This window comes from Excalfactoria chinensis, chromosome 19 (assembly GCF_039878825.1).
Source record: "Excalfactoria chinensis isolate bCotChi1 chromosome 19, bCotChi1.hap2, whole genome shotgun sequence".
In the NCBI taxonomy this organism is placed as follows: Eukaryota; Metazoa; Chordata; class Aves; order Galliformes; family Phasianidae; genus Excalfactoria; species Excalfactoria chinensis.
Genome location: NC_092843.1, coordinates 5,493,493 through 5,511,144, shown reverse-complemented (window position 1 = coordinate 5,511,144; position 17,652 = coordinate 5,493,493). Strand labels below are relative to the sequence as shown.

Genomic DNA, 17,652 nt, shown 5'->3' with positions numbered 1-17,652 from the left:
ACAAGGAGAAAAAATGATCACCACGGGGCTAATCTCCCTCATGAACATTCCTGCGCTCATATGGAATTTGGTCTGGGAACAAAAGACTCTTCAACTCTGCACCTAGTTCTGCTGCTGTCATGCTGCAAAGCCAAGGCATTTAAACTTCTGGCTCACAGGGATTTCCAACACAGATGACTCAGTTTTTAGCACTTCAGTTATTCCAATTAAGCGTGCTGTACTTACAAGTGAGGGTAAAAAAGAAGCGCGTCGCAGATTAACTAACTATACCAGCAAATTATGTGTGGAGCTCACATGCAGACACCCTCAGCACTGATCTGTTAGATAAGCTTCAAGAACCTGAGACCCACCAGCTCAGGCAGCTGCTCTGAAACTCTCAGCAGCAGAGCTACCACATGCTAAAAATGCTGCCACAAGGAAGAGTGACTGAAACAAGTACTGAAGTGCATGAGGACAGCAGCCTCCACTCATTACTCCACCTTTATTTCCCATAAGCCAAATGGAGAAAGGCCAAAATCTGAAAGTTCTGTGGATATCTCTGTTAAGAATGTGTGTGTTTACAGAGCTGGGACAAACATGAGAAGTGAGGCACTAGCAGAGATAAAACACCACCATCTAACATGTAAAAGTCAAATGCAAAGAAGGAAAATAGCAGAGCATAAACCCTGATATTAAATCTAAAATAGCAAAGCAAGTTCCGGAGAACCTTGATAGACATCTCAATGAAATACTAAGATTGATAATATTTTTTCCCCAACACATCAGAAGCACAAAGCTTGCCAGGAAGTCTGTGAGGCTGCTCAAGGCATGCACTGAATGCTTAACCAGTGTTCCTTTTGGACAGGTGGAGTAGATACATGCAGCATTGAATCTTTTGAATAAGAAAGCAGAGGAACAGAAAAGTCCACCTACGCCCCACTCTCACCTACTTCATGATGAGCAGACAAACAAATACAAGGACAAAAGGACAAACGTGGCTTTGGGTTTGACTCACCCATCAGGCAGAGCAGATGCAAGAGTGACATCAGTGCTCCCAGTTCTGAGATGAAGGAGGGCTGGAGGTGGCAGGCAGAAGCATCTCTCTTCTGCTGCTGACTTCCCAGCTCTGCACACCTCGCTGCTCACGGGGATGGTGACTCCACTGTTGGTTTCCCAGCTGAAGTGTCTAAATGTACATTGGTGCCACTGTAATAAAACTGCAGGTGCAAAGAGCTGCTGAAAGGCAAAATTATGTTACCAAAAAATACACTTTCACATTTTCCTTAGCGTCCATCAGTGCCTTTAGTACACCCAGCACGAAAGGATATGTCTGGGAAAGCCCCTAGGGTTCAGGTACTGTCCAAGTCCTCCTTTGGTGCTTGCTACATGGAGATGCCACATCACAGAAACATGCAGACGGATCCAGCTGATCACCGCAGCAGTTTAAGAAACACACCTGCTCTCAGGTGCCCCTCATCACAGTCATGTTTCAGTGCAGAGGTTAGGTTTCCCCCCATCACACACACACACACAGCACTGGCACTCCTTTTTTGTTTAATACATCATTATTATCAGAAACATCGGAGTTTTATGGCAGGATGCCTGGGGTACATTTAGGGATCCTGAATGTTCCTACCCCCCACTACCAACAGCTCTTGGGCTTTTACTGATCCCTCATCTCCCTGTACTGTTGACCCTCACTTGGTGCAGAGTAGCCCACAGTTATCCCCAGATAGTTCGTCCTGAGCACTGCAAAACAAGTGCTACTCGTATGCAGGGTGTGTTATTACAAGTGACAAATAAGGTGAATGAGCAAACACTGAGCAACCAGAGAAGTCAACCCTGTAGAAAATCATTTGGGAATGTGAGGACTGGGGAAGGGAAGAAGAACCAACAGAGAGACGTGGAGAACAGAGAGACACTCTGGGCTCAGACTGCAATGACAGCAGCCAGCCGTGAAGCAGCCACAGCCACACAACCTTCTGATGCACTGCTGCTGGAGCAGCCAGGAAGTCGCAAAGAGGAAAAGTTTTCTTTAAAAGGCTATTTCTTTTTTTTTTTTTACTTTTTTTTTTTAATCCCAGAGGAATAAATTGGACATTTAGATTTTAAAATACAGCGAAGAAGAACAAATGTAATCACTAATCACAGGAACAGCCCAGCTGACAAATCCTCCTCGCTTTGGAAACAACTCTTTGCAGCTCACGTAGCCGCTATATAAAGCATCTGTTCTTTGTCTGAGCCCTTTTGCTTGTCACATTTCAAAGACTCCTTCAACCAGCTAACGAGGCAATGGAAAATATGCTCAGATGCACATGGGGTCATGAAGAGAGGAGGAATCAGGCGGGACGCAGATATATACACCTCCTTATATTGGCTTCAGCCACAGGGAAAAGAACAGCAATAAAACGTGCAAATTATTTGGGGAGTAGGAGAAACCTGCTTCAACCTCCACCCCTTAGGAGCCACACAAACTGGGAGCAAAGCTTACTGTAAGAAAATGACACTGATAAGCAGTGAGAAGGATTACTGCGCAGTGGGAAATGTTTGAAGCCTGGCATAGGTGCCACTGAAAGCAATGACCTGGCAGAGTGTGATGGAGGAGATGCAGTTTGGGAGCTATACAGTCTGCGTTCACCTCCCATCCCAGCCAGGGACCAGAAAACCTTGACCAAATAGACAGGAGAGGATTGCAGGACCCACAAACCTACATGGAAGATAATGAGAGCTGCTGGTGTCTTCTCTCCATGGCATGGATGGGCCTTCATGGTCTTCTGGCTCATACACAGAGTAGACAGAGAAACTGCAGCTGTTCATTCACTGGGTTTGAGAATATCTTCTTTTTTTCTCAGATGAGAGCAATGCCAAGCCTCCCATTTAGCACACAGATGGATTTAAGACACAGGATTGATGCAGGTGGGAAGGAAAACACAATAAGAAGGGAAGGGGTACATCACCATTGGGTAATTTCTTGTGCAAAGGACTGAAGGGTTCTGTGACAAAACATTATGCTCCCTTAAGAGCGGTTTCCAAAATTCACTTGGGCCATCGAAGCCATGAACCACCTTCTAAGTCCTTCCTATGGAAGGGACAACAGACATCTCTCAAAGTAAGTCCCAGACAGCTTTCCTGTTTGCTACATGACCAAAATGCAAAGTGGCTCAGTTGGTAAAATGAAAGAGGAGCCTTATGCACTGACTGAGGACACAAAAAAAATGGAAGGTTACTGCTGTTAACCTCAGTAGTACTGACTTACCTCAGCTTTATGGGAGGGACCCCACTGCAGAAAAGTACATCCACAAAATTCTCCCTTTGTCCACAAGCAATAAGAACCGTGCACACCAGTTTGGGCACTGCCAAACCTTCAGACCAACTTGATGTAGTGGTTTGTTGCATCTGCCCGTCTCTGTCTATTGTCCATCATTCTTCATTTGTGAGTTTTAGAGGGCTGGGGCTGCTGTTCTGTGCAGCGACTGTGGAACACAAGGAATACCACGGTCCTGTTTCACAGAGAGCACTACATGTTTTGGGGGGGAGAAAATTTAATGCAGATGGAAAATATAAACACCAGAAGCTTAAGAAAGTGATTTAAAGATAAATAGGTTCAAGGAGCAGGTTAGCTTGAAAGCAAACTGTCACAGCCCACACCTATCAAAACCACTACCAACAAGCACGACTTTTCTGTTGTTTATTAAGACTCCAGGAACAGATAGAGTATCTGATTCTGCACTTGAGAATCTCAAAGTGCCCCTGTTACAGCAAAGCACCACGCACAGCAATAGATTACCATGTCAGATGATCCCTTTGTGCAATATAAGCACTTTGCCAAATCTTGGGAACACTTAGGACAAAGCCATAGATGGAAAAAGCAGCTGAAGGTCTTACAAAGCAAGAAAACATCAGAAGCTGGAGTGAGAAAAGTTAGTTACAATTCAGATACCCAACACAGTGAAGATGCAGAGGAAATCATCCAGCACAGGGGAAGAATCTGTTTGATTTGACAGTGAGCAGGTTATAAAAGTACTTTTGCTGCCAGTCACATCGATGTAAATAAGCAACAGGATTAAAATAGTTGTATCCAAAAGACAAGTCTTCTAGATTCACTTGCTCAAAGTAGAAACAAGAGAGAGATCTTGAGTTGCACAGTTTATCTTACTGAAAGGAGGGCGCCACCACCATTTGCAGACTGCAGCTTTTCCAGGTTTTGCACTAACCTTTCCTTCTATGAAAGATGCATCCAATGCAACAACAGCCTGTTACAGTTTCAGACGTGGCTGCACAAACTGATAAGAGGCCATAAAGAACAAGAGTTAACTTGCACGGCAATGCGGTCAGCACAGTTACTGGGTGAAATGTGATCAGGAATTTGATTACACCTTGCAGTCCACACTGATCACTTCTTCAACTTCGTTTTGAGAGAGGCTGATGTTCTGAAAATACATCCAAGGATCAACACTTTTCAATTAAGTAAACTCGCTATATTTATAGTTTGCAGAATAGTACATTATTATTGTTAAATGCAGGCTAAAAGTGAGACAGCTCAGTTTTTTCTCCTCTTCAGAGCTTAAGACATTTCCCACCCTGAGGCAGTGTGCACAACACAAAAAAGCAACGAGGTTCTTGTAGTCAATTACAGACAGATAAGAAGCTTGCTAAGACTGACAGGAAACGTTAACCACATGGAGCATTCTGAACCATTTTATCTCTCAGAAGCAAAGTGTAAAATTCTGCTGCTGCTTTCTACAGAAACAATGCAACCTCTAAAAGACAAATGCTTCAGAAATTCACCTGGTGAAGCTACGGGTCCAGAAAACTCACATCACTTTTGTGCTCTTAAGCAAATGTGCACATTGTGCAAATGATTTCATTACCATCCTGTAAAATGGGGATTCTGGTGTGATCCCAGCACCGCAGGTACTGAGACAAAGACTTAGCACGGCTCACAAGGACTGAAACCTGAATATTTGTCCACTCACATCTCACACCAGAGAAGCCAGTTCTGCCATGAACAACTTGCTATGCCTCTAAAATATTCTTCATTCCAAAGCACTTCAGTGCAGGTTGCTGTGCTGGGACAAAAGAATAAGTTAACCTATTCTTAAATAGGCAAACTCCATTCTTTGCTTCTCTATGGCAAACAGCTTTATTTCTATGCAGCTCAGAAAGCGTTGCCTTCTCAAAGCCTACTCCCCACTGCCCCTATGATCTTTCTCTTGCACCTTTAAACATAGTAATAGGAAAGTGTCAGTCAGAAAAGGTTGAGAAAAAAACGGTTTCTTCAGAGGAAAATTCATAATTAAAGTGCATGAAAACATTGAAAGTCACAGGGTGAACCACAGTCATTGATGAAATGCACTTTAACACTGATAATGCCTTCAGTTCTTCCAGCTGCTACAGGAAGAACTACTCCTTGGAAGGTGGAAGCAAAGTTGCAAACAAGAAAACACGCTAAAGATTTCTGGTTTGTCCCTTTAGAGGCATCATCTCAGTTGCTGATAGCTGGGGCTGCAGCAGTGACTGCTCCTCTGAAACAGCTGATCTCAGTTGTTTCTGTGGCACCTGTTTCCGTGATCTCGTCTCTATAGCAGGAGACATAAAAACAGCAGCCCTTTGTCAGCAGGAAGCTAACAAAGGGATCCAGTTTTTAGAAGAATGCAGGTTTAGGGAAACCCAACATACACCCAATTAAGTTCTTCAAGTGCTGAAACCTCCCCATTCCTGCAGTGCTGGCATCTAGGAAGAGACTATGCTGAAAGAGCAGGAAGCTGTGTAATGCTGATGGAGATTCTGTCTGAGCTGAGCAAAACAGAGAAATGAACAGCTCTCTTTCTCCACACAGAGCTGCCTCCCAGCTGCAATGAGGGAAGCAAACAATCAGATCTAAGGCAGAATTTGATGAAGTTGTGTGTTAGTGCCCTGATTTATGCAGTAAAAGCTTTGATTTTAACACCTGTAGAATGAGTGTGTCCACATTTTGGCTTTTTTATCTACAAAAAGCAACATGCATTTGGGATACTGATCTAAGCCAAAGGCAAAAAGAGCCCGTTCTCCTCTCAGCAGTGTTTCCTGCCTATTTCCAACAGAGATAAATAGGAATGGCATTCCCTTTGTTCCCATTATTTCTTCCTGAACTCCAACCAATTCTTTATGTGCTCAGCTCACAAGTGATGCTGCTACTATTCAGTACTCTGGAACATTTGATTGAGCAAACTGGCCTAAAATTTGTTACTAAAGGACATAACATGCCAACAGTGTGGCAGAGCAGGAAGGCAGAAGGACACACAAGACATTTCTTCATTATTTGACGTTACCTTCCGGATTTATTTCCAAATCATTGGTGTTTCCAGGCTCTTCCTTAAGAACTCCCACTTCCTTTGCCCAACTTGTCCATTTTATTTCCTCTACCCTGCAGGAACAAAACGCAAGAGACACAGATGCATGAAGCACAGCATTTCATCCAGGTCTCATTGTCCTACAGCATCCCAGTTCAACCCCATCCTGCTAACACAGGCTTAATACTTTGGCTGTAGCAACAGCACCTAACAGAGCCTTTTCGTGAGCTAAGACCTTCTGTAGTCTCTACTCTCTGAGATAAATATCTACCTTCTCCATGTGGTTTGCTGTCCTATGCCACTTGTTTGTTCTAAAATACTCCAGTTCCTCCCAGGGAACATACTTAACACAAAAGAACCTCTTAGATTCCCTTTTCTTTGCACGCTTCATTGCACATAATGCCCTGGAGCTACAGAAGTGCTGCTGGCACTTTGTTTCTCTGAGTACAGAAAAGTTTACCTGTGCTCCCAGCCCCTCTATGGGTGGAGAAGTACTGCCTTTTCATGTTGCACTCATGCTTCATGCTCCTGAGGGAAGGGGATACCAGCCTACACCCCTACCATCACAGCCAACTCCAGGCACAGCTACTTGCAGCAGTGAAGAAAGCTGTGTTGCAGACAGCCCACCACCAGCACCACATCCACAGATGTGGGTTAAACAGCACGCATCTTGGTGACTTGCTCTCAAGCTTTCAGCAGTGAAATCACCAGCTAGCATGCACGTACCAGGAACGTGTGGTTGAGTCGCTCAGCCAAGTCAATGCTAAAACTCCTGTGGTGGAGCAGGGTTACCAGCTTATCACTCACAGGAATCCATCACCATGCTGAAGTTTAAGTTTAAGGGTAACAGCACATTTGTCTTACCTGAAGCACCACCTCTCATCTTTTTTATTGAGGCCCACCGACATCAAGCAGCCAGATCTCCTCTTTCCTCCTTGGCGCCACAGCCAGGCCTTCTCTATTTCTAGGATAGCAATAGCCCTCTGAAAGAAGAAGTCCATGTCAGGAGGAAAACTGGCCATGCAGAGCTCAGTCCCCCACTTTCGTTAAATCTTCCCCAGTCAGCAAGTACTTTGACTTGGAAAAAACTTCAGAGTTTAGCCTCAAAGTGTTCCTTAGCTTAACTGTATCAGAGCAAAATAGTAATTCACTCAAGTTACTTGTGCACTTGGAACTGAACAGGCCAGTAGTCATGCAAACAGCTTTAAATATACCTACAAATGATGTTGGAGCTTATCTCCAGAGTGGTAAATTTATATAAAAGAAAACTTCACAGCTGAGGTTTAGGACAAAGACAGTGTTCATGCCTGATATTATGAAACTCAAGTAGGAATTTGGACCATGATAACTGCTGAGCAGCACTGTGTCTCACCTGCAGCTTCCAAACACTTTTGCTGTGACCAGAAATATCAGTGACAGTCTCACTCATGAGCGCGATCAGCATGTTGAACAAAAGGATGTAAGTGAGGATCACAAAGAGCAGCAGCAGAAGTATGACAAGGTATCTGAATCTGGCATGTTCATGAAAATCCAGGTCACCCATCCCAATGGTGATCTTGAAGAGCTCCAGGCAGACGCTGAGCAGCCCCCCGTACACAGCATGGCTCCCAGCATTCTCCATCTGAGCAACAGACTTGTTCTGAGAGAGCGAAGGAGCGTCCCCAATCAGCGTAAACAGAGCTACGAGAAAAACAGAATGTGAATCCTCCTCAGATAAGGATTACTTCTTGCAGCCCAGCCTACAACATGATGCTCATTGAGTCCTCACCTGCAGCAAAGCCAAAGAGGAAGATCACATAAACCAAGAGGAAACGCAGCAGATCTCTCAGGATAGTCTGAAATAAACCAGAAGGAAGCATCATTCCTTCTCAAGCAGCTGTTTACAGATTATGTCAATGCATGTAGCTCTTCTATCCTCACTGGGTTTCACACAAGTAGTTATCAGTCTCCTTCCCTTCTCATCTCACCTCTGCTTTGTCTTGCCTTTCTAGTCCCAAACTCTCACATGGATCTGGAAACACTTCTCAGTCCAAGCACAACTTTTCCAGGGAACTTACACTGGCTTTGACTGCTGGTTTTGTCACTTTCTGACCAACACGTAAATGTCAGCTGCTCTAACTTGCCAGATACAAAGACAGCAAATCAGTGGCTTGCCACAACTGCACTTCCTTGAAGAAAAACACATGAAAAATTCCTTCTGCAAATTATTTCAAGTCCAAATATCAATTCATTTTATGGTTTTCACGGTCCTGAGAGAATAAAGTAATGGCAGGAATTCTATTAGCTGCTGACACATACAAGTTTTTCACATAAAATGTCTCCCAAGTACTGACCTTCTGTATCATGACACTGTAAATGCCAATGCGCTGAAAGCCCCGAGTGTAATACAGCATGTTCACCCATCCCAGGAGCAGGGAGAACACCATCACTACCACGTAGTTTTCTGAACTTGCGCCATACAGGACTGCTGACAACAGCAATGAGAAAGCCTGGATGAAGCTGGAGAGAAGTAGAATGAGTGACACAGTGATGTGCTTCAACAAAAAGGCCCCTTTGCACTTTGGGTTCTCTTTTGCGAGGGAAAGCGAACACGTTTTACCAGGCTACACAGCACATAAAGTGACAGCTAACCAGGCACATAGTTTATATAAGCAAATCCTGTTATAACCAAATGTGCGTATTGTTGCAGTTTTGTTATGAACTGGTTAATCTCACAGTATGGAAGCTCTTAACTGCTTGACGCAACGCATGTAACCGATAGGAAATAAAACAAGGACTGTAGCTCACGAAGACATGCACACATCCATGCAAACACATGCATCTACACATCTGTCCTCAACAAATACAAAGTCTCTTTCTTTTTGATCAAATTTGATCCATGGTGATGACACGATTCAAAACATGAGCTTTTTCTCTAACAGGTACATGCTCTAGACTGTGGAGTAACTGAAGATCTGCCCTTCGCTGTGCTCCACCACAAATCCAAAGACAGGCTCTACCCCACTAAGTCTATTCCAGCAAAGGGTTATGACAAGATGCAGCAGGTAGGAGAAACAAGCAGGAAAAGGGTGGAAAGAGGAGACAGCGGCAGAGAATCAATCTTTCCTGCTCACCATCTCTCTAGTAATGTTAGGGCAACTTAGCAGCACACAGCAGAGAACCAATTTCACCCGTGCTTTCATTGTGCAAAAAACCTCAAGAGACATACATCAAGATCTCAACACAGCTGTCAGAACACATAGTCTTCAGGGACTGGCGTCTCCTCCGCAGATACAGACTCTAATTGAGAAAAATCAATGGTAGCCATTCATCAGAGCAACAGAACATCATCAAGATCGATTCCTGCCTGGCATAGCCTATTGTATGGGAGAGAGCTTCACTCCATAAGCTCCTCCTCGTGCTTTCACTGTCAAGATCCAAATTTTCAGCTAGTCGCCCTTCCACAGCCTTATTTGTAAAAGGAGAAGTACAAACAAAGGCTAAAAAATGGCTCAGCCTTGTGTCCTTATTAATAGTATTAATAGCATTAAATGCTAGGGATGCATTTTAGTACCATAAATCACAAGTCACTCCTAATTAATTACTGCTGTGAGCCTATTCCTCCTCTTGCCCGGGAGCCTGCCCTATACCACTCCTGTCATTACAGGATCACACTGATACCGTGTTTCAGAGCAGGGCTTTCTCCTGCCATCCACTCACACACATTCTGACCTCAGGAGAACCAAATCTGTTGCCTCCACATCAGTGACAGCTTTGTTTGCTTGTTTTCATTCTCACAATGAGACTAGACAAGAGAGCCAAATACCTGAGACAAAATTAGGTATACTCCTCCAAGCAAGACAATGATCAGCCCAGAGACCCACAGGAAGCCTCCAGCTGTGAACTCCACTGGAAATGAAGGCTGCAAAATGAAGACAAAGAAGTAAAATGCTGACACTGGTATTTGTGATAAACACCCCAAGCCTGTTAAAACTCAGCACCATTGATTCAGGCCTTGTAGATAAAAAAACATCGGGCTTACCTTCACCCGTAATGGCTGATAGTAGGCAATGGCTGTAAAGATGATCATGAATGACAAATACGAGATAAAATTGAAGTAGAATCTCTTGGAAGCAAATGTTTCCCATTTCTGCTGAAGCAGTTTGTTCAGTGGCTCCAAAACCACCATTTTGTACCGATTCTATGAAGAAGGCAGAAAACCCACCATCAACAACAAACATATCAGAATATCAACAGAAAGGTGAATTCACCAGAGGATTATCTTTCTCAGGGTTGGAGTTCAGTGGCTGAAATTAGGCTTTCTCTAAGGGTTTATTCAGTTATGGCTGTCAGGATGAGAAGCATTAAACATCCCATTGGAAATTAATTCTGTTTGGCTTCATGTGAAAAGCCAAGCCGCTCAGGACAACCTCAGCTTAGGACAACCAAAGGATCAAAACCACCTCAAGGTGGTGCAAAAGCTGTTGCTGTTCTTAACTTTTAGTGAATAAAGTACTCACTGGTGTGTCACTGCTGTATGCCAGAATCTCCAGCACAGAGTTTTCCTCAAAACTGTCTAGAGAAGACAAGTCATAGAGGGAGACATGGATAGGTCCATAGGTCCATTCAGTGAACTTGCGGGACAGGTGCCTGTACACTGGGTCTTTGATTTCTCTTTGGATGATGTGTCTGAAGATCTGAAGAGAGAAATATCAGAAAAATGTGTATGCAATTAAGATATAAAACGACCCAAGCATATCCAAATCACCTTCAGATAAACACCTTGCTTTCTGCATTACACACTGTGTTGCATCCAAACACCAGACTATATGGTTAAATTCAGGCAAGATGCTGCTACATCAGACCCTGCTGTTACGCTGAGGATGTATGCTGCAGTTGTCATTGTTTCCCAGGAATCCCCTCTATGTGTCTTTACCTCCACTTTGCCCGTCTTGGCAGCAAGTTGCAGGGGATTTAATCCGTCATAATTCGCAATCTCCTCCAGTTTCACTGTTGGGTCAGTCCTCACACCTGCCTTCAGGATTTCAACGTATACTGTGCTCACAAACTTGGTGTTCTCCTCAGTGTCATCTGCAATCATCACCAGGGCATGGAGGACTGTATTGCCCAGTGTATCTTGCTCCTGGAGTCTGGCTTTTTGGTGAGGGTTGTTTAGAAGATATTCTACCACCTCAAACTGGTTGGTACAGGCAGCCAAAGAGAGGGGAAGTTCACCTGAAGAGATGAAGAGAGTAGTTGGGAGGGGCAGTAGGAAATGAGAAAAGAAACTGAAAGTACTAACAACACAAGTCTGGCAAAATACATTTAGTTTGTAGTTTTATCATTGGAACACGGAACAAATTAATTTCCAACATCCCTGAATGTAGTAAGAGCTCCCCAGTGAATAGTAATTCCTTATATTAGGGAGCAGCCAAAACATTTTTCCAGTCTTCTTATTTGATGGCACAAACCCTGTGTTTGTCTCTATCTGAAGCTGTTCAGGTAGAATCATGGAATGACTTGGATTGGAAGGGACCTTAAAAGATCATCCAGTCCCAACCCCGATGTTAGGAGAGGATCAAATACATAACATCAAACATGACAGCAAGTGCTTTTAGGACATCTTGGTCTGTGAAAGTATTCAGCCATTCAAATAAATGAAGAGTTCCTTAATAACAGGACAGGGAAGTCGTGCACAGATGGACAAACCCAGCTAGAACAAGTGGCATCAGACACAGCAAGGCATTAAAACAACCCAAAGAAACGTGTTTCACACAGACTCACCAAAATAAAAGCAAACTCCTTCTTTCTTCTTCCTGAAGAATTCACCATGAGCTCTGGCATGGACATCAGCTCCATTCTCTACTAGAACTTTCACTATGTCCAAGCTCCTTTTCTCTATAGCAATATGGAGTGCTGTCTGGCCTAAGAAAACAGGCAAAAACCCATAAATCAGTACCAATATCAGAGAGAACAAGCAAAGGGCTCTTTGGCAAAGCACTGTTAAAACAGTAAAGGATAACTCAGCTAGCAGAACTCATTCTTTAACAGCTACGTAGTATTTCTTTTTCAACTTCAGAAATGCTTTCTAAACTTTGCTTCACAGATTCTCCCATATTTGTGGACGTATTAAACATGTATTACTTCTGTTTTATAGGCAAAGAACAAAGTTGCAAAAGTGAAGGCTGAGAAAGACAGTATCAGAATCAGAAGTGGAAAGATGAGCAGGCTGTTACTGTAATTGCACCAGAGCTCTGAAAATGCAGTGCCACATAAACACCAAATCTCCTTTCTCTTGTACCTGTGTATCTCACCTCTCTGATGGGGAGGTGCATCTGGCACAACATCAGCTGAAACCTTACCTCTGTAGTAACAGTCAGAGCATGCCACATTGACAAGAGGCCTGGGGTTCTGTGTCTTCTGGTCTATTTCCAGCAAAAGAGGGATTGTGTCATTCCTTCCATTTTTTAAATTCATCAGGGCCTTCATTAAACAAGTCTTCCCAGTCTTTGCATCTAGTAGGGAAAAAAAAAGTATCAAGTAGGTTGTGGATGTGCCTTGCACATGTCTACATGACCTGACTCAGCACACCCAGAACTTAACTGTCATTGTAGGACCAAACCCAATAATTTTAAAGGCCTTGGTATTTTCAGTCTTCAGCAGAGGCAAAAGCCTTAGGAAATATGCAACTAATGGCACTTCCCTGTACTATTTCAACAAACTCTGCCTCCGCTAACCCAGTTTATGAAGTACTGAGCAGGAGCCTACCTGTGTATTCAGAATTGGTGAGGAATTTCGAGGTCCTCCTTAGGTACTCAAGTAAGCCATCCAGAGCCTCAGGGCAGCCCCTTGAGACTGCATTGAAGAGTCTGTCTCTGTCAAAGCGATTGGGGTCCTTTTGGCTGCAGAAGAAACACAGTGTTAAGTAGTCCTGGAGACTGTAAAACAAGAGCATGCAATAAGTTCTAGTCGGTTGCATAAGAAAAGAGGAAAGAGGTAAAAAAGTTTGTCAAGAAATAACAACAACCGTATTTCTGAGTCAAAGGAAAAATAGAGACAGCTATTTCCCATCATGCTCTTAAGTGATTGCTGTTTCCATCAGCTGGAGCTCTTCCCAGATCCAGTCTGATGTGCAGTCCTGGAACGTATCCAGAGCACAGACAAGCCCAAGATAGCAGCAGGATCAGAATCCGTCCCATCACATGGCATAAAGCACTATATGAGCTCATTTACATCCCTTCCTGGCAAGAACAGTTCAGATGTATAGAGCTCCATGCTGAGTTGCTCTTACACCCAGCTTGGCTTATTTGGTGCGATTTGGTTCAAATATACCCCAAATAAACAACACACACTGTAACTTCCAAGCGCAGAGAGGAAGGACTAACATGTCCTCTTTCTACCTTTATTTACCTCTCATCAGACAGCTGCAATATTTCTGCATTGCCACTTTTAGTTTCAACTTTTGTAAAGTTAATAGGCAGGGGTCAGTACAGATCAACAGCAATCCCATCCTTGACAAACAATCAACCATTACTCACTTGCTTACGAGTCCTGGCCGATAGTTCAGATTAATCATGACTTTGGGAGAGTAATCACTGCTTTCCTTCTGGTAAGGTGTCTCCAAGGGCCGGGGCTCTCCCTTCTTTCCATATTGTCCTGACCTTTCTTCCTTTGTACTAGATGCGGGCCTATTATCCCGGATACTGTCATCTGTTTCTAACAGTCCTGCCAACCTGTTCCTCTGACATGAGCCTGATGGATCATTGGTGAGGTTATCCATTTCTAGCAGAGATGGCCTTGCAGATCAACAGATTTTCCCCACTGGGAGAATAAACCTGCAAGGGAGAATTAACACGATTTGTTCACAAAACTCAAATGTGAGCCACATGGCACAGACATAGAGGAAAGCATTATTCCAGGTCCGGTGTTCCTACAGCTGGCTGTGAATATCTGAAGAAAAGAGATTCAATAAAATTCTGCACAATCGAAGGGATTTGAGTAAAGGATCAATGTCTTAAGCATGGAACGCCTAGAAAAGTAGTACAAGAAATACAGACAACTCTTTGACAGAACATCTGAACCCCCTCTGTGAGATGATCTCACCTGTTGGCAGCAGCACGGGTTCCTTACATAAAAGGCAAAGAGAGTGGATCTTTAGGAGACTACGATCATTGTTCTTGTCTCAGTGCAGCCAATACAGGCCAGTCACTGAGTGGCCAAAAGATAAAATTAACTATAGATTAACTATTTTAAAGCAGAGCAATAAGCTTGTTCATGTTCTCTAGTGATAAGAAAGGCACTGTTTCCAAGGGGAAAACATTTGCAAACGTTATGTTCCTCTCTTGTATTGTTGCACTGCACTGGGGCAAAATATGAGAGAACCTCCTAACGTTGGCTATCCATGTGAGTGCAGGCTTCCAACTTCCAGCCCCATAGCACAGGCACACACACACACACGCTGGCTGCCATGTGGACACTCATAGCTCTCAGAACCTGAACACAGCTCAGCTCTCCCTTAAGCAATGCTGTACCCAGATGTGCTGTGCACAGAACCTAGGTATCCATTACACAGCACCCAGCTAGCTCACTCGCCTTATCTAGTATTTTTACCCTTCTGAGACAGCTGTTCATATTTTTCTGGATACATCCCAGATCCACACCCAGTGCAAGCTGCCTCCAGCCAGCACAAGACGAAGAGTTGCAGTTTGTGAGGCAGCAAGGAAACATCCACAACTACCAGCCTGAACCAGAGCTTAATAACTCTGTCCTATTCACGTGTACTCCCTCCAAATGGTTAACAGATTTACTCTCCCTTGCTGAGACTAAGGCAGACTCCATAGACTATACCAGCAAAGAGGTACAAAGACACACCATAAGGATTCTGGTTTAGATTAGATGCAAGGCAGCATAGTTAGCTCTAAGCAGAAAGCAGCTGCAGAGTATCTTTATGCAGCTCACAGCAAGAAGTCCAAAGGCTGGTTTCATGACAAACCATTACAATTCAGCTATTCTGTTTAGTCTGCATTTTACTGACAAACATTCCTCTGCATGCACAAGCTTACGCCCTACAATCCCGTTTCAGTCTCATTTGCTCCCCCAGAAAACTTACTGGTACATTTGCCAATCCTTCAGAGTGCTATTTGGACATCCATAATAGTTTGCTTGTTGTTCTGTCTTCCTTTCCCCCCAGTCATTTCTCAGTTGCAGTTTCCACCTCTCCACAGACTCAAGAAAGTTATTTAGTGACAGCTGTTTGCAGACAGAAAGTCTGCCTTAAAAGCAAAAGCAAAATGGTCCTTAAAAACAAAACAAAACAAAAACGAAGACCCTATAAAAAATACATCCGAGTCACGTTTTCCCAGGAAACAGGCAGCACTCGGTGTTTGTCAGCTCAGTTTTAACTTCTCATCAACTGAGTTGTCCCCTTCTGCAACTTCACTGAGCCTTTTTGAGTAGTGCAGCATCAAGAAAAAGCCCCGCTGTCAAAAGAGGAAGAGCACAGCACTTACCCCGAGTTGCTGCAAGCTCCACCCAAGATCTGATCTCACAGGGAGTCCCAACTGATCCTTCAGAAGCCAAACAGCCTCCCCGTAGAAATGATGTCAAATAACATGTGTTAATAAGCATGAAAGCAGCCCACAAATTATTTACATCCATGCATGAGGACTCTTTTCTTCTGCAGAGACCACCACACTCATCTCAGCACTCTCGTGATGGCACGACACTGAACTCCTAGTCGGTGGTGGTCCATCAAAGAATCCAGCCTGCAAGAAGGAATAACTGTCTGATTATTTACTCAACTGTATAGCTTTTTGCAAAGTGAAGAAGGGCTTGCACAGGAAATGACTAGATAGATTTCTCAGTAAAAGAGAGAGCCAATGAATGCACTGCTCTTATATGGGAAAGCTGGCTGGCTATTGCAAATTCATCATGCTTAACTCCTTCCTGCACAGGAGACATCTTGTGGCTTCCAACAGCCCATTTAGACCGCAGGGGATGATCAAACCCTGGCAATGCCAGAGCCTGTGGTTCAGTTGTGAGGTCTGTCACAAGACACTGCCCCAAGAAAAGAAAGAATGCATGAAAACATCTGAAGTCGACTGTTCCTGTGGGAAGTCGGCTCTCACACAATTTCACACAGCACCATTACGTGGCAAAGCAAACTCCAGCACACAAACTAGCCCAAATGTTAGAGCAAGCATCAGCTGCTCATCACAAGGACAAGAGCCTTCACAAAGCGGACCCACTGCACAACCACTTACGCCACTGGTTACTTCATTTGCCACTGGTGCTCAGTTCTTGATGGGCTTGACCTTCAGAAGGAACACCAAGTCTTGGAAAGGCTACTTCTGGGAGCACAGGTGGCCATCCACACAACAGACTGTAGCTGACACCTTGCACATGCACTAGCACTGTTCACTTACCTCTCTGACTCCTGGGACACAGAAGATATCAGACAACATGAAGTGTCTTAGTGTTTTCTCTCCTAACAGAACTGAGGCCAGAGGACACAGCACCATCATTCTTCCCAGTAGCAACAATGTGGGATGACATTCAGAACCTTCAACGACCTTCCAAAGCACAAAGCCTCTGAAGAGTTGCTATCATTCACCCTCTGAGGAGTACTGATGGCTTACAAAGCCATATATGTGATCTAGAAACCATCTAGCAAATCTCATTAATGAACAAAATGATATATAACTCTTTTAACCAACAGCTTGGCAGCCGTGCATTAGTTAACAAGCTCCAAAGATGTTGAGATGTGTCACATTGTGACATATTGAACTCCGGCTATGGATTTTTTCCAAAGCTACCACAAGCCTACAGAGAACCCAAAGCAATATTCATGTGACAGGATGGCTGGACAACGTGGGGTTCCCTGGAACATGAATTTACTTGGGAAACTAGAGATGTAGAACCAGGCTGGATAGTTTAGCATAAACTTCCCTCCCCCAGCTTTCATGAGTCAGCCCACCATTATAACCCAGGAATGAAATCAGCCTACAGAAGTGCATCAAAACAGATTCGGTTCTGCTCATCTGGTTTTAATAGTTTACACAGAGGAAGGCGAATGTGCAGTTTGCTGGGAAAGGAATCACTGCCAGCTGGGAGGTCAGCGCAGCAAAACAGAAACATGGAGCTGCTGGGAGAGCACAGAAACACTGGTATGCACACACACATGCGCACACTCTTTCATAGGGAGGACACTGTGACAGACATTTGCATTTCCATTTTGGAGCAGGGAGAAGCAAGGCACAAGAAAACTTCAAAGCACGAAGAGAGAAGTTAAACTCTGAGTGAAGTTTTCTGTTCTATCAAATAATGCATTTCAAGATGAGAGCTGAGGCACAAGAACGGATGA

General features: G+C 43.9%; 1 protein-coding gene across 4 annotated transcripts; it reads right to left on the bottom strand.

The window, feature by feature from the left end:
- Positions 1 to 1,074: 1,074 nt before the first annotated feature.
- Positions 1,075 to 16,111, bottom strand: LOC140260646 (transient receptor potential cation channel subfamily V member 2-like). Of its 4 annotated transcripts, none has more exons than XM_072353197.1 (16): positions 15,800 to 15,933; positions 13,829 to 14,125; positions 13,059 to 13,192; positions 12,653 to 12,805; positions 12,075 to 12,215; positions 11,227 to 11,525; positions 10,811 to 10,987; positions 10,333 to 10,491; positions 10,117 to 10,212; positions 9,520 to 9,590; positions 8,645 to 8,810; positions 8,080 to 8,146; positions 7,684 to 7,991; positions 7,176 to 7,294; positions 6,291 to 6,385; positions 1,075 to 1,185 (listed from the first exon to the last, which is right to left on the bottom strand). In XM_072353197.1, the coding sequence occupies exons 2-16, from the start codon at positions 14,068 to 14,070 to the stop codon at positions 1,166 to 1,168; spliced, it is 2,247 nt and encodes a 748-aa protein (XP_072209298.1). In that variant the 5' UTR covers positions 14,071 to 14,125; positions 15,800 to 15,933; the 3' UTR covers positions 1,075 to 1,165. The 4 variants fall into 4 exon arrangements, with proteins under 4 accessions (XP_072209298.1, XP_072209296.1, XP_072209299.1 ...); XM_072353195.1 differs by lacking the exon at positions 1,075 to 1,185 and adding an exon at positions 3,663 to 5,558 and having other exon boundaries at positions 15,800 to 16,111; XM_072353198.1 differs by lacking the exon at positions 1,075 to 1,185 and adding an exon at positions 3,663 to 5,603.
- Positions 16,112 to 17,652: the final 1,541 nt, after the last annotated feature.